The sequence below is a fragment of the Lissotriton helveticus genome, chromosome 8 (genome assembly GCF_964261635.1).
Source record: "Lissotriton helveticus chromosome 8, aLisHel1.1, whole genome shotgun sequence".
In the NCBI taxonomy this organism is placed as follows: domain Eukaryota; kingdom Metazoa; phylum Chordata; class Amphibia; order Caudata; family Salamandridae; genus Lissotriton; species Lissotriton helveticus.
This window is the reverse complement of record NC_136069.1, coordinates 17,994,522-18,009,764: the sequence shown is the minus strand read 5'-3', so window position 1 is coordinate 18,009,764 and position 15,243 is coordinate 17,994,522. Positions and strand designations below refer to the sequence as shown.

The 15,243-nt window shown below is 46.6% G+C and overlaps 1 protein-coding gene across 5 annotated transcripts in view; it reads left to right on the top strand.

The window, feature by feature from the left end:
• Nucleotides 1-15,243, top strand: part of LOC144772231 (cystathionine beta-synthase-like protein) — a 258,165-nt gene that overhangs the window by 200,889 nt on the left and 42,033 nt on the right. For all 5 annotated transcript variants that reach the window (XM_078656387.1, XM_078656388.1, XM_078656384.1 and 2 more), the window contains exons 12-14: nucleotides 440-517; nucleotides 770-904; nucleotides 14,546-14,654. In XM_078656387.1, the coding sequence (XP_078512513.1) occupies nucleotides 440-517; nucleotides 770-904; nucleotides 14,546-14,654 (322 nt within the window). The remainder of the gene's footprint in view (nucleotides 1-439; nucleotides 518-769; nucleotides 905-14,545; nucleotides 14,655-15,243) is intronic.

Here is a 15,243-nt window from a genome sequence, read left to right as displayed (position 1 = left end):
ACAGAGAAATGTCTTTGGAAAAGAGCAGGACTCTTAAACACATCTGAGAAGTAGCAGGGTGGTGCTAGGGGGTGTCCTGTGTGTGCAACAGCAGTGCAGTCCCATTGCCTCTATCAGTTTGTTGAAAGATGTTCTGGACTGAAGTTGCTTGACAAGGGATCATGTTTAGGTGCTTGATACCCGCTATCAGTTGGAGTTTAGATACTCCTTCCTTGCGCAGTGTTGTGACCACTTTGTGTCACACCAGAGCATGTATGATATGGCCTACCCCACGGTCCGGCGCAGTGGTTACCCGGGAAGCGGCCTGCATTGTGCACTCCTGCACCTTGCCTTCCTGGGGTCAACAGAAGCCTGCTTTGGATATTGGTTCATCCCTGCACCAGTTGAGATCTCTGCTTTTTGTTTCCAATCTTAGAATCCTTCTCTATCTCCTTTGTAGGTCTAAGTTCTTGAGTGACAAGTGGATGGTGCAGAAGCAGTTCATGACAACTGAGGACCTGGAGGTGACTAAACCCTGGTAAGTTTTTATTGCACCAATGATAAGTCTATTGAATGAGTTACCTTGCACTTATCTCGGGTGTCAAGCACAATATGGATGTGGCGGTGGTTCCCCAGATCTATGTTAATACATCTCTCAGTTACCCAGCACCTCTTCCAGTAGTTGGGCTCTCTACACTCTCAGGGGACACCCTCACGTACACGGAGCGTGTCTCCGCTGGGCCACCTTACCTGCTGTTGCCTACTTCTCCTCCTCCTCTCTCTGTTGCAGGTGGTGGCACATCAAGGTGCAGGAACTGAACCTCTGTGCTCCGCTGACCGTGCTTCCGAGCGTCACCTGTGAGCGAACCATTGAAGTCCTGCGGGAGAAGGGCTTTGACCAGGTGCCCATCGTGGAGGAGTCTGGGTAGGTGGTGACATGCATCAGAATCCATCTTCCCCTGACATTTCTGCGTCTTGTCTACACTGAGCCTCGTGTCCCTGTACCTCCCCAGCTAACTACTGTTCTTGATCAGCGCATTTATCTGCACTCGAATATCCATTTTGATCTCATAATCAGAAAAGCTCTTCCTCAATTTGTTCTTTCATTGCTGTCCACCACCTGGTTCTATGTGCCCACCTGAGATGGAAGCGGCCACTTGCAGTGTAGGATCCCTCCTAGCGGCAAGGGCTGTAGATGTTCCAGTAGGGATGGAAAATAATCAGTACAATTGGTATATTGCAATAAGCTTATAGGACTGATTTCTTTGTAATGTTTAATGTACACATTAGAAGAGTTGACAAATGTTTCTCCTGGACTTCCATGGACTCGCGTGCTTTGACTGTTCCTTGTCGCGGGGCTCAGACTCGTGGGCGGCATTAAGTCACAGCCTCCACCAAGAGCCCATCCAGTTCATCTGGGCCTTCTGTCCTGCTCTCACTGTGGGGATGGCTCCTTTAAACCTTCTCTCAGGAACCATCTAACAGACTTTAGGTAGCTCGGTTCACTGAGAGTGGCTTAGTGCAAGCGTGGGCTCATACTAGGCTTACCGTTGCTGTGAGGCAAACAAATGAAATCTAACTAGTTACACTGTAGAAATGAGCCTTCAGGTTACCTGCACGCCTTGATGTAACAAACACGTGTCTTGTGTATTTTACAGCATTTGGTAAGGTGCCTCTTCAGTAACTGTAGGACCTCTGATGAGAGTAGGATTATATTGAAAGATTGGAATGACCACCGGCTTTGTCTTTACCTAACAAAGACTTAAGAGGCTGTGACATCTACTAGGACCGAGACAGGGTGTGTGTGTTTATAGACACAAGGAGAAGGGTACTCCCCATCATAGCAAGATGCTGAATGCACTGCTAAAAGAAATGCTACTTCCTCAGAGTAATCATCTCACTGAGTGAAACGAAAAGCAGAAAAGACTTTGAGACTGTGTGTAATCACCCTTCCTGTTGTGTCAACAAATAGTGAACCCTGCCAACTTCTGAACAAAAACACACTCTTCCTCCTCCTGCCCCTCCCTCCATTTTTCCTCCCTCCTCCTCCCTCTCCCTCTTCACATCCTCCCTCCTCCTCCCTCATCCCCCTTCCTACCTCCACCCTCCTCTCCCTTCAACACTCTCCTCTCTCCTTCTTTCTCCTCCTTTCTCCCCTCTCCTGCTTTCCTCTCTCTCATCCTCTCTCCGTTCTCCTCTCTACTCCAAGATCCTGCAGTTCAAAACAAAGGATTACGGATTTGTTGTCCTGCTTTCGCATTTTTGTGTTTTTTATTGAATTCGTAAGCAACCCTCTCTCTTCCCCGGCTGTTTTTCTCTGCCATATGGCACAAAGCCCAGAAGGCTGAGTCTGTGTACCGCTCAACCTCCTCATCAAGAATGAACTGAGTCTGAGAGGCGGCTGCCAGTGCAAGGCCTCATGGGATTGGAAGTCACTGGCCCCTCAAGGGCACAGGGCACTTGTTTAACTCATCTGCTGTAAGACGAGCAGGTCCCTTGTTTCCTCTTTCACTGGCAGTCCTAGGCCGCAGCCTAAAGTTTAAAAGTGCTGCACTGCACTTTAGAACAAGATTCATTTGGAATGGTAGAAATTCCATAAAATAGAATTTCATAGGCTTTCCAGAGTGTTTACAGCACTGGACATGCTAGGCTTTGACTCTAGATAAAATCTGTGTTTGTATTTGAAGTGCTTGTGAGCCCTGCACGCAGCAGGAATTATTCTAAAGTTTGCCTCCAATGATATCACGGTTATGCGGAACTAGGACAGAGGCAAGTACCCATTTGTTGCTGCTAGTTATCAACAGCATTGTTAACGCTCCTCTGTGGCCATCTACTCGACGGCCAGTGATGGCTTCTCTAAGTCCTCAACAGCGCAATTGTTGCCCTTCAGCAAGCCATGCTGTGTAGACTCTGTTCCTTCTCATCACCAAACCCCTCCATGTTGAAGGGTCTCCTCTGTGCTGAGGCCCCTCTTGCATTACCTGTTAGATTGTCACGTAGGACGTAATTCAAGGGTGTGCCCCTTGCCACAGAGTAACGTCTAGTCACCGATGCTTGACGCAGCTAAGAAGGACTTTAAAGCAACCCAAGCCAAAGCAAATCATCTAAAGCTCTTTAACTGGAAGTCCTCAAGTGATGGACGAGAATCTTGGAGGTGCCGCCATTGGAGGCGCAGCCATTGTGAGCTCCCCCTCCAGATGGCTCGTGTCATGATGTGCACAATCACACCCCTCCAAGGCGAAGACCGAGGGGGGGGGGGGTAGAAATGGCCAACTGCCCAGCCATCCCAGACATGCAACGGAAAGAGATTGAAGATCCTGTAGATTCAATTTAGGGGCTGTTCCCCAAGTGCTCGCGGTGTATTCACCCTAAAGGGAACAGGACGGATATCTGGATCCCGCAGTGATCATGCATCTCGCTGTCAGATCTGCTAACCCACCCATCAGGCCACCTCGACGCGATGCCAAATTTTGAGTGTAGCAGCTTTATGCAGTTTCCAAACAAGCTGAGTCGAGCAGGAACGTACTTGTGAGAAGGTCTGTTAGCCACGACCAGTGCAGTCAGTGGAGTTGCAACTTGATTCAGACATGAGCAGTGTCGCAAGAGAGGAGCGGCTAATGACTGGTCTAGGCTTAAGGCCAAGTAAGGTACGTCACGTGCCTGTCTGTGGAACAGATGTTTGGAAATATTGTTACTTATCGTTTTAGGCCCTTCAAACCGAGCGTGAGACTGCGCGAGTGATTAATGGCTTGTTACTAATGTTTTTGGAGGCTTGATTGTAACATGTCCTGGGGCTCCTGAGAGCCTTCAGTGTAATCACCAACAGCATTCATCAGCTGCAGCTCCTGTGGAAACAGATCTGCAATCCTGATAATGGACCATCAGAGGTGAGAATGGGAGGGGGGCAGCAGATGGACCATGCTTCTTTCTGAGACCCCCGCGAGTAGAAGTCTGGATTTCTCTATCTCCCTCCCTACCCATGACACCTCTGCAAGAGAAAGAAATTTTCCAGATCATCAGTGCGGTGGGCTTCAATAACTTCTTTTGAAAACCATTCTCTAAGCCTCTCCTTGAGTAGCTACAGTGACTGACTGCCCTTTCACCGCCTCATAACTCCCTGCTCTGAGTCTTGGACACAGTCGGGTCACTCATCTCAGATGGTGGGTCACAATGCAGGAACCTCAGTTTGGCAATAAATATACGACTGGGAGGAGGACAACAACCTAATATGAGATATAAAAGCTGTTCTTGCATGTCAGAGGAACACTCGTCAGGAGCAACAGAATGTTTAAAAACGACTGGCGGTGACTGGAAAGATCCCTGCTTCACATCAGCAATGAAGCGCTCAAGGCGGCTTGTTTCTGAAGTATTTCCTGTCAAGCGTGTCGCAAAGAGTGATTAAAATACTAACTAGAATGATGCAAATCTGGAATGTGTTGAGGAACAAATTCCCTCTCTCTCTCTTGAGGCTCAATTACTATGGAGTGTGTCCTTGCAGCCCCCAGATCCCCCCGATAGTGTGCTCTCCATACAGAATCCAGATCTCGCGGGCAGGAACCCTAAACCCAGATCATCAGGACCCCCAAGTGGGAGCGACTCTGATTGATGAAATATTTTGCTGGTGAAGACCTCCCCAAGTGGATTTAGATGTCAAACACCAACTCTGTGTTCAGGTTGCACCTGGAGCCTCTATGGAGACAACATGTTTTAACAATGGACTTGTATAACCTTTTCACCTCTCCTTCTCATGGGCATCAAGTCACGCGGACGATAGAGTTTAAGTTTTCAGCCCCTCAGTTTCCTTTGGCACACCCTGTCTGCTTACAGGGGGTCGGTACCAGAGTCTTCAACTTGCCCAGGACCCCTGCTTCCACACCAATCAGAGGACTTTATCTAAGACTGCAACAAGGTCTCAACAAAACAGGAGGTTTTAGTCGCTGGAAGATTCTGAGCTCTAAAATGCTTGCCCTCTCTTCCTTGATGCAAAGAGTTGGGCCTGACTGAAGCAAGTTGTAGGAAGCTGACCTCTCTGTGCACTACAATTGAAATCACATCAAAACCAGGCAAAGAGTGGGGGCTAACCATGGAAAAAGAGGCACTGTCTCACACCGCTGGCAACATGGCGGCCGCGTGAGGTAGCGCGAATTGTTGCTCCCCCGATCCTCCTGGCTGATGGCCTGACCCGTTCTTGTTTGCCGATTGAGATCCAATTTTGGAGATGCTGGAGACGCTGCAGTTACCTGGCTTTTCCTCGCGCTCACCGCGGTTCCATCCGCGATGCGTTGCAGCCTTCTGCCGGCTCTTGCCTTTGAACCTGTGACCTTCGCGGCTGTTCACGGCTACTTGGCGGCTCTGGCTACTGGCTTTGGGCGGCTCCCTTTCTCCGCCTGTGTGGTGTGGAGCCTTCCTGGATGGTGGGATCTGTCGGACGGCAGCGGATTTTGAATTGCCTGATTTGGTCTTCTTGCATTCTGACCTGCTGCGGGAGCGGAGAGGGAACTGTTGGTTAATTCCCTGTCTGACATGAGGTACCTCGAATTTCTCTCTGCTTTTTGGCTCCTTAATTATTATATATCTGCGATGGAATCTGCTCAGGTACCGTAGGCAGAGTGAAGTGGGGCTGGACTTTTTTCTTCTGTGTTGTTTGTGCATTAGAGCTTGTATCTTGGAGTTTCAATTCACCGAGACGCCCCCACCTCACCATCTTTGCTCTCTGGACATGAGAGTTCTTTGTCGCATTACTGGATGGTGGCAGTTGGGATTGTGTGTACAGCTGGAGCTCAGCTAGCCCAGTTACGCTTGCGGGTTTTGATCAGAGGGGCCACTTGGAGGTGTGCAGGTGCCCCCTGTTACTCCAGCCTTTATAAACTGCAACAAATGCCCCCCCCCGCAAAGATGGGCTCAAAGATGTCACACAACTAGGAGGTAAGGATGGCCCCCAGCCAGCAAGGATAACAGTAAAATGGCTGTTGGAAAACCCGGGTCGGATCATACTCCGGATTTCGGTGCTAGAAAAAAAATTCCGACCGTCCCTGATATGTTTTCAGCCAAATCTGTGAATCGTAATACCCAAGTACAGGCTAACGCTACAACAGAGCGCACACCTATCTTATTGAGGAGTAAGAAAATAACAACTAATGTGCCCGCTTCCACGCTTAAAGGGGCTGGGGGTGTAGAAGGCATGAATGAAACAGGAGGAACTGATGCTGGAGCTGACGCTGGATCTGATTCGATGTTGGTATCTAACGCACAGGTACATCACCCAAGCACAGCTCCCCTTACTGAGACCATTCAATCAGCGCTGTCTTTACCCTCTGCAGTAATTGCCGTAGCTGCTGTTCCCGGGCCGGACAAGAATAGTGCCGAGACGGCCGCTCTCTCCCTTCATCCCCCGAATCCGACAGGAAAAAATGTTGGCTTTAATTCAGGATCTTCCGATCTTGACGCAAATTCTTTAGTAGAGGCACCTGATGAAGGGCGCATATTACCTGGCACCCCGGAAGGCAACAATTTTTTCTCCATGGCCGAGGAATCCGACTCAGCTGCCGGTAGCGAGTTGGACCAAGAATCTTCGGAGGCAGAGGGTGTAGGCTCAGACAAAACCAGTGACACGGACAGCGCACCCAACACAGCTGAGACACTTAGACAAGCGCATGCTCATCCCAGACGGGGAGCGGGCGGCAAAAGGGTACTCGTGCACTGTCAGATCTGGATCAACACCTACAATGGGACTATTCCAATATTAATCTGGGTCAAGGTGGAACAGAGGATGGTGGTACGCCTCTAGAGGGCCCTCAGGCATCTGGGTCTAAAGATAGTGCGGGACCCTCAATGACTCTTATTTATTCTACACTAAAAGCTATGCAACTGGAGGCTCGCCAAGAACATAAAAGAGCCCAATTAGCAACAAAAAAATCCAGGGGGCAATTAGAAAGAACACCAACGCATGTATGGAAGCTATGGCTCGTACAACTGTATTGGAGGAGCGGGTTGAGAGCCTGGAAACTGGTTTTGAGATAGCTGAACAGAAGACGTCAGCAAATGAGGCAAGAATGCAGGATGTGTTATGGAAACTTGAGGAGTCAGAGAATAGACAGCGTCGTAATAACCTGCGCCTCTTGGGTATTGAAGAGAATGCCGAGGGGGGGGACATATGTAATTTTGTAATTAAACTCTTTAAAGATGCTTTTCCTGAACTATCGTCCTGGAACTGGGAAGCTGAGATTCAGCGGGTTCATCGCTTTCCCCTTATGCTTAAAAAAAGTGCCGGCCAGGACCAGAGGCCACGCGCTATCCTCATTTTCTTTGGAAATTTTCTTTTGCGACAGGCAGTTTTTGAAAAAGCCAGACCTGATGCCAAGAAATCCGCAGAAGGACAAACTTTACTTGTACGGCCAGACTTCTGCCATACCACGGTAGAACGACGATGGCGTCTGAGGCAGATGATCCCAGCATTACAGACTCTGGGCTGTGAGGTTTATTTGATGAACCCTGCCCGCCTGAAAGCGATCTGTAAGGGTCGGACGAGGGTTTTTACGTCGGAAATACAAGCGGGGGATTATCTGAAAGAGCTGTCTGGTGAATGGGCCAGGGGCCTTCTTCTCTCTATATGTTTCTTCTCTCTCTATGTCAGGATAGACCGTTTTTGTGTAGATTAGACTTCCTGGATGTTTCTATTGATATAGTCCATGTATGTTCTTTGGATCGGAAGTTTTTTGTATATAGTTAGTGTCCTGGGGGGGAGGAAACTTTCTTTTCAAGGCTTAAAGTCGGCTTGGTCAGGGCATAATCAGATTTTTTTTCTTATGTTTTTCACTTTTGACGGGGGACAACAGGGGTGCTCAACGTGGCAGGCATCACAAGGGTCTGGCGACCTTTTTTGCCGAAGTGGTGGTGGGGGGGGGATCGGGGTGGGGGGGGGGGGATCCAGTTCGAGGGTGGAAAGGTAATGGTATGGGCCAAGGAACCATTAGAATTTACGTGTTTTTTAAATTTAAGGGCTTTTTCTTGGATTTACTGCAGGTACCAAACCGTTAAGCGATGGGGGGGCTTGAGGATAGCCACAATTAATATATGTGGTTTGAATGATCCGGTAAAACGGAGCAGGATCAAAGAGGATATTCGATTTCTCAGGGCCGATACAATTTGTCTTCAGGAGACCCATATTCAAGCTAGCCAAATCCAACTTTTGAAATTAGAGGGGTATCATTTGGTGATCTCTACCAAACAGGAAACCAAGACAAGGGGGGTTGCCATCTTTGCACGTATGGGGATGGCTAATTTTCCACGCTCGATTTCTGACAGATACCGTAGATGGGCCATAACTCAATGTGTTATGGGTAGTAATGTCTTTACCCTTTGTTATATCTATGGCCCGGTATTGGATGCAACTGAGGTTTATGATTGGCTAAATATTGAGCTGGTGGGGTAGCCCCTGCCATTGATTATTTGTGGCGACTTTAATATCAATTTGGGTTGGGCTGTCCAGAATCCATCCATAGCTGGCTACAAGGGTCGCAAACCCAAGGTTTTCAGCTCCTTGTACTATATGAGGGAGCTTCATAGTCTAATTGATGTCTGGGCTGCCAAAAGAAGTGAGGATGATGGGTCTACATATTATTCGGCCTCGCATCAATCGTATTCTAGGTTAGATTATTTTTTTGTTTCACAAAGTTTGGTGGCAGGGTGTGATATCCAGAAATTTCCCAAGGTCATGTCTGATCATAATCCGCTGGTTCTGGAATTGTCACTAAAATGTGTTCATAACAGATCAAGTTGGACTTTTAATCGAACATTATTGACTGATCAACAATATGTGGATCGGATGGTGCTATGGATTACTAGGTTTTTTCTCGAAAACCAGGGGAGTACTCGCCTCCAAAGGGTGTGGGACGCACTTAAAGCCGGAGTGAGGGGTGAGACGACACAGTTTGGTTGGTGAGCACAAAGGCAGGAAAAGGATCAAATCAAGATGCTATATACCGCATTGAGCAGAGCTGAATTAAACCTGGGCCAGGTTATACTGGATAAGGGCAACATCGAGGCCGCTCAAACTCGGATTGCAATCTCTAGAGCTGCTATAGTGGAAATGTCTACTAGTAAGGCAGCTGCCAGGTATGTAGCCTGGCGTACTCAAATGTACGAGAGCAATGAGAAAACGGGACATACCCTCGCTGTACGCATTAGGGAAAAGGATGCTCAGACCCAAATTTTGGGGATCAATGATCCAGACATTGGACTGGTAAAAGATGCTGATGCAATTCTTTTGGCTTTTGAGAAGTTCTATCCGAGATTATACTCGTAAAATAGGAGGCATAACTTAACATTGCAGCAGGAGATAGCGGGATTTTTAGAACAAGTTCCAATAGAACCCCTGTCCTCCTCAGATATCGCCATGCTTGAAGCTCCCATTACTCTAGATGAGGTTGTCAAAGCTTTTGAGTCGATCTCTTCTGGGAAAGCGGTGGGTCTCGATTTCTTGCCTGGAGAGTTTTTTACAAAATTTGCAATACAACTTGCACCAATTCTCTTTGAACTTTTTAGCCTGATTCAGGCCGGTGAATCACCACCCGACTCTTGGAGATATGCCAAAATTGCGTTTTTTTTAAAGAAAGGGAAGTCACCAACAGATTTAGGGGCATATCGTCCTTTTACTTTAATTAACAATGATGTTAAAATCTACTCCAAGATCTTTGCAAATAGACTAGCCTCTGTTATCAAAAAAATTGTTTCACCTAATCAGCACAGCTTTGTTCCTGGCCGGGAAACTATCGATCATATCCGCAGAGTCATAACTCTCTTTGATTATACTCAGGTGACAGGAGACCCTATGGCACTAATTTTATTGGATGCCGAAAAAGCTTTTGATAGGGCCTCCTGGCCCTTTTTATGGGCAGCTATGAAACATTACGGAATCTGAGACGGGTACATTAGGGCAATCAAAGGTATGTACATAGAGCCTGTAGCCAAAATAGCTCTGAAGGGCTGCTATTCTGGGGAGATTAGGATTGAGCGGGGTACCAGACAAGGTTGCCCCTGCTCTCCCTTGTTGTTCGCAATTTTTATTGATCCTCTCATTAGATTGATACAAGCAAGTCAGGCAATTTCATCTGTTTTGGCTTTAGGAGGGGAGGTCAAAATCCTAGGGTATGCGGATGATTTAGCAGTGGTTACTCCAACTCCGCAGGATTCTTTGGCGGCTCTAGGAGCTATTACGGCTAGATTTGGGGAAATTTCTGTATATCATATGAATGATGGGAAGATTCAAATAGTCATAAATCGGAAGGTGGATATGGTTGACTCACGGATAGTTCCCCATGCAAGGTATCTCGGGGTTGAGATCAGTTCCGATCCGGCTATAATTGTTGATATTAATCTTGGGCCCCTTTCAGGGAAAATGAAAACTGATTCTAAGAGAATGAACAATCTACACCTAACACTCATGGGGCGGGCTAACGTTATAAAAATGATGTTTCTTCCGAAAATCTTGTATTATTTTACGGCGATTCCTCTGGAATTTAGCAAAGATTGGTTTTGGTAGTTTGATCAACCTATTTCTTGGTTCATTTGGACGGGGCAGCGCCCGAGAAGGGCTTTACACTATATGACCCTGCCCCGAGATGGGGGGGGGATGGTCCGTCCCTAACTTTCAGGTATATTATTGGGCCACCATTTTGAAATATTCCACGGAATTGATTAATGGTTGTTGCTTAGATGATTCTGGATGCTCAATCTTTCAACTTTTGTGTGGGGCAGAAGCCCGAGGCCTATTGCTACGACACATAGACTACGCATGTTTCAAGAGGGTTAAGTTTAAGGTTTTATTAAGTGTATATAAGGTTTGGACCTCAATTAGGAAAAGGATGTGAATTCCCCGGCTGCATCGGTATTCCCCTCTGGCTAGTAATACTCTCCTTTGCTTGGATATATTTACGGATGGCTATTTTTGTAGGTGGAAGGAGAAAGGGATTTATTGTATTGGGGATTTTTTTAGCCGGGGACAGTATCATTTCTTTTGATACTCTTAAAGATCGGTTTGGGATGGGTAATACGGACTTTTTTAAAATATCTGCAAGTTCGGGACGTTATAGTAAAAAGATTTCACAATCGGGTCCAATTCCCCTTGCTAGATATGCTTAGTAATAATAGGGCCCCACAAACAGCAAGTGTCTATAAACTCATTATGGCAGAGATGGTGGATGATCTATCTAAACATTTTGAACGATGGCAATCGCAGGTTCAGGCCGAGCAGGGGGACTGTGAGGATTCCTTGTCTTATAGTCAAACAACGTGTATATCTGCTAACCTTCAAATACAATGCTTTAAAACCTGGTGTAATTTATATGTTACCCCCGCGAAAATGTGAAAAACAAAAAATTTTGGGGTTACAAACCATTGTTTTTGAATTAGTTTTTTCTGAATAGTCCAGTTCATTTCTCTGTGTTTGGTGCCCCAATAAAAAAATTAAAAAAAATAAATAAAGGAAAAAGAGGCACTGTCTCACTCAAGTCATCAAATAATAGGAAAAACAGCTGTGCAGCCCACTTCCACTACACTCCCCACTGTAGCTCTTACACGACCAGTGAACAGAGCAGTGGAGAGCTGTACGCAAGAAGGTTATAGAACTTCCAAAAACAGCTGTCGCGTCCAGAGACATCCTGCTCACCTTTGCAGCATTTTTCACCTTACTCCTAAATTCTTTAGCATCCCAGGTAAGATCTGACTAGCGGCGGCACCAATAATAATTATGATATTGAGACCTTCTTATATAGCACTCATGGTTTTTCCAAAGAAACTAATGACGGAAATCAAAAACCAATGAAAGTAAGCCGTCTGTATTTCGCCCCAACGAAAGTAAGATACCGTTCACTCTTCCGTCGCAGGGATAAATAGTGTTCGTTGGTTGAGAGAAACTTGCAGTACCCAGAACCATCAACTCTGCTGCAGTTTATAAGCAGTTTTCATTGTGTAACAACCATTCATCAATTCAGGTTTAATCTAAAAAATGAAAATGCGTGTAACAGAGAGCTGTGCATGTGATTTTTAAATAGACCCAAGAGTTTAGGAACCCTGATTATTCGAATGATTCTGAGTTTGGGGTTACCCATCATATCACACGATTCGGAGTTTTGCAAAATGTGTCCTTTCTTGCACACTGACCTACATTCAGTCAAAAATGGAAAATAATTTAATAGATAATAACAAGTGTTGTACTCTGTGTTCTGCCACTTCTCTCAATGAAGAAGACACCCCCCTTGTGTGGTTGAGCCTTTTATCCGCAACAGGAAACGGTCCAAAACACACGGGAAACATACAAAAAAATCGTGTGGTATCCTTGAAATCCTCAGGCCCAGCATTCCTTGGTCTCCAAATTATGGAAACGTTAGGGGTGCCTAGAGTTACATGAGCATTGAATGACCCTGGGTCCAAAAACTGGAGCCCTCCCCCATGGAAGACGAGAGGACAATTCTATGATTGTAGCCAACAGGTGACGTTTGCAGGTCTTTCGGAGGAAGAAAACGTGTTGGGATCCTCGCAAGGCGCACCACCTTGTACTCTCCAGAGGTGTACTTTAAAAAAAGTCTGGGTTTGTTAGGTTTCCCTGTGTGCCAGCCAAATCCAGTTTCAAATACTACATCTATTCCACTAGAAATTTAAGATGAAAAAGATAAAAAAAAAAAAAAGTTTAGACATTTTCAGGTCAGGGTGTTCAAGAACAGTTAGTGTTGTTTGTGAATGGCACGTCCGATTTAACCTACATGTGAAAAGTGGCACAAAGCAGGCAACAAACGCATTGAAACAGATTGTTTCAGGTCAAGGAGTGTATCGGGTGCAAAATGTAAAACCGCTGATGCCAAGTAACCTTAGCGAGTCGAAAAAGTAACTGAAATGTATTAAATGAATGCACGTGCCCTGAGTACCTCACAAATATTTCAGCAGGTGGTGGTGCCTGGCAAGCAAATACTGATGCAGCGCATTTTCAAAGCAAAAATATGTTTAAAAAAATCAAAGCAGCAGAATATTCAGTGTAGAGACCTACAACAAAAATCAATTATTCAACAAAACTTGAATTATTCGTCACACAATGAAAACAATGTAAAACCATACTACCAGGAGCGACACATTCCACAGAAAAGCAAACTTCATCCAAAGTCACTGAAAACAAATTAAATAAATTTAACTAAACATCCAGAAATGTCATACATGCTGCAGTGTCCTCCACCCAAACTCTTTCCGCGACTATCATGCCACGTACGCGGACAGGCACGGTTGCAGAGTGTGGGTAGACGCCAACGCAGGGCCTTGCCACTACATGGACGCCACCTTCAGGCCTGAACAGGACTGTGCACGGTGGCCTGTGCCAGTGCAAACTTAATTGAGGCACGTCCACATACCACCAGTGCCACCTCATCCTCCAAGAATCTGCCAACGCAGTCCCAGTACTCAAAGGTTTGCATCACATTAAGAAGTAAAGACAAACTCAGATATGTCACTTTTTAATTCAGTGAGACCAAGAACATCACTTAAGGGGCAAAACATAAGGACCCTTACAGTGGTGCTGCATTTTTGCCCTATTCAGAGTGGGCAATGCCAAGGGCACCAGTATCACTGAGGGTGGGTATAGCTGAGGTTGGGCACCCTAAGCAATGAGGAGTTTCCAGGAGAATCTAGGAGCCCCCAAACATCTGGATCAGTACTTTTAGCATTTTGTGCAACAGTCACCCCCAAAGAGTCCATCTGCTTTAAGCAGCTAGAATCCCCAGTTGGAAATGATCAGGTCATCGGAAAAACCCCAGTTTTTGAACTTTTAGTGGCACTGTTCATTTTGTCAGTAGCACCACGCTGAATTATGCGGAGTTGACAGAAATGCACCCTTGTGTGAGGGAGCCAGTTAGTGAAGAACTGCATTACCAGATACATGCTGACAAAATGCACTTACCGCCAAAAAGAACCAGAAAGCTAACATCACATGCTAAACTAAAAATCCAGGAATCGGCAATTAATTAAATCTCATTATATTAGCAAAGTAAGTGTATCTTACAACACACACTGGTCTTCTATTGCAAACTACACAGCGTATCGCCCTGACCTGCTTGCAGAAGAAGTACTCGATTCACCACCACAAAAACCTAATGAGAGCACAAGTGGGACTGTGTGCGAATCAAGGAAGTGACATGTCCGTGATAGGCAGCCCATCCAACCAATGGCACAGCATGAAAGCTAATGGCTGAGGAGAGCAGACCCAAAGCTCGCTCGCCCTCTCTACTTCTCACTGTGCTTTCGGAGGGGGTCATGTCTACCGTGTTGGTGGTCCAGGTCAACCAATACTAGAGCGGTGTATACCCAAACCTGAACAGACCTGTCGGGGGTTCCATCCTTTCCAAGTTTCTCCGACTCCAAGACTTACCATGATGTTTGTCCCTCTGGATCCTCTTTGAAGTTCACTGGAATCCAGTGCTGCATAAAGCTGTAAAATGGATCCTTCATCAAAGGGCAGTGTTGTGTTCATCACCTGCACCCCAGGCACCTCTGGCCTCCCTAACTCTTTGTCCTCTTTCTCTTTCAGCCTCATCCTGGGGATGGTGACACTCGGTAACATGCTTTCGTCTGTACTCGCCGGCAAAGTCAAACCTTCAGACCCCGTCAGCAAAGTCAGCTACAAGCAGTTCACGCAGGTGAGATGGAAGGTGGTGTGCGCTACATGTGGCTGAAAGGGGCTTCTGGTGGCCTCGGCAGAGCTCTCAGGAGTCATAGGGGAATTGTTGGCTGTTGTTCTTTTGGGGGGAGAGAGGTACAGGGAAGACTGGGGCTCCTGGCCCTTGGGGAGCTTGGTTTGCATTGAATTGTAAGCTGCTGGCCTCCAGATGTTATCGGGCCTTGAGATTCTCAGTTCGCAATACTCCAGATGCCACGAGCTAGGGTTGTGATGTTGTGGTTCTTTTGTCTGTGGGAGAGCTGAGGAGGGGTTGTGAGTGTGCTGTTAGTGAATGCTCCTGTGGTAAGGAGTCGGTTTTGTTATTTTCCCTGCCCTGTTCAGTTAACTGCAGTTATCTCTGCACAGGGTGTTGACCAAGCAGGACCCCTGGCATCAGACTTACGCCACGATGGTGCCCATGGATGGCACAACTGCTAGGAACACACATTCTGCAGATTGGAAGGCATGTTTTTACTGCAGGGTGAGTTGTCAAGCACAATAGCTGGGAAGGTGCAGAGTGAACCTGATTGAGCGCTGTGCCCCGTGAACTAAGACAGACAAGGGCTCTC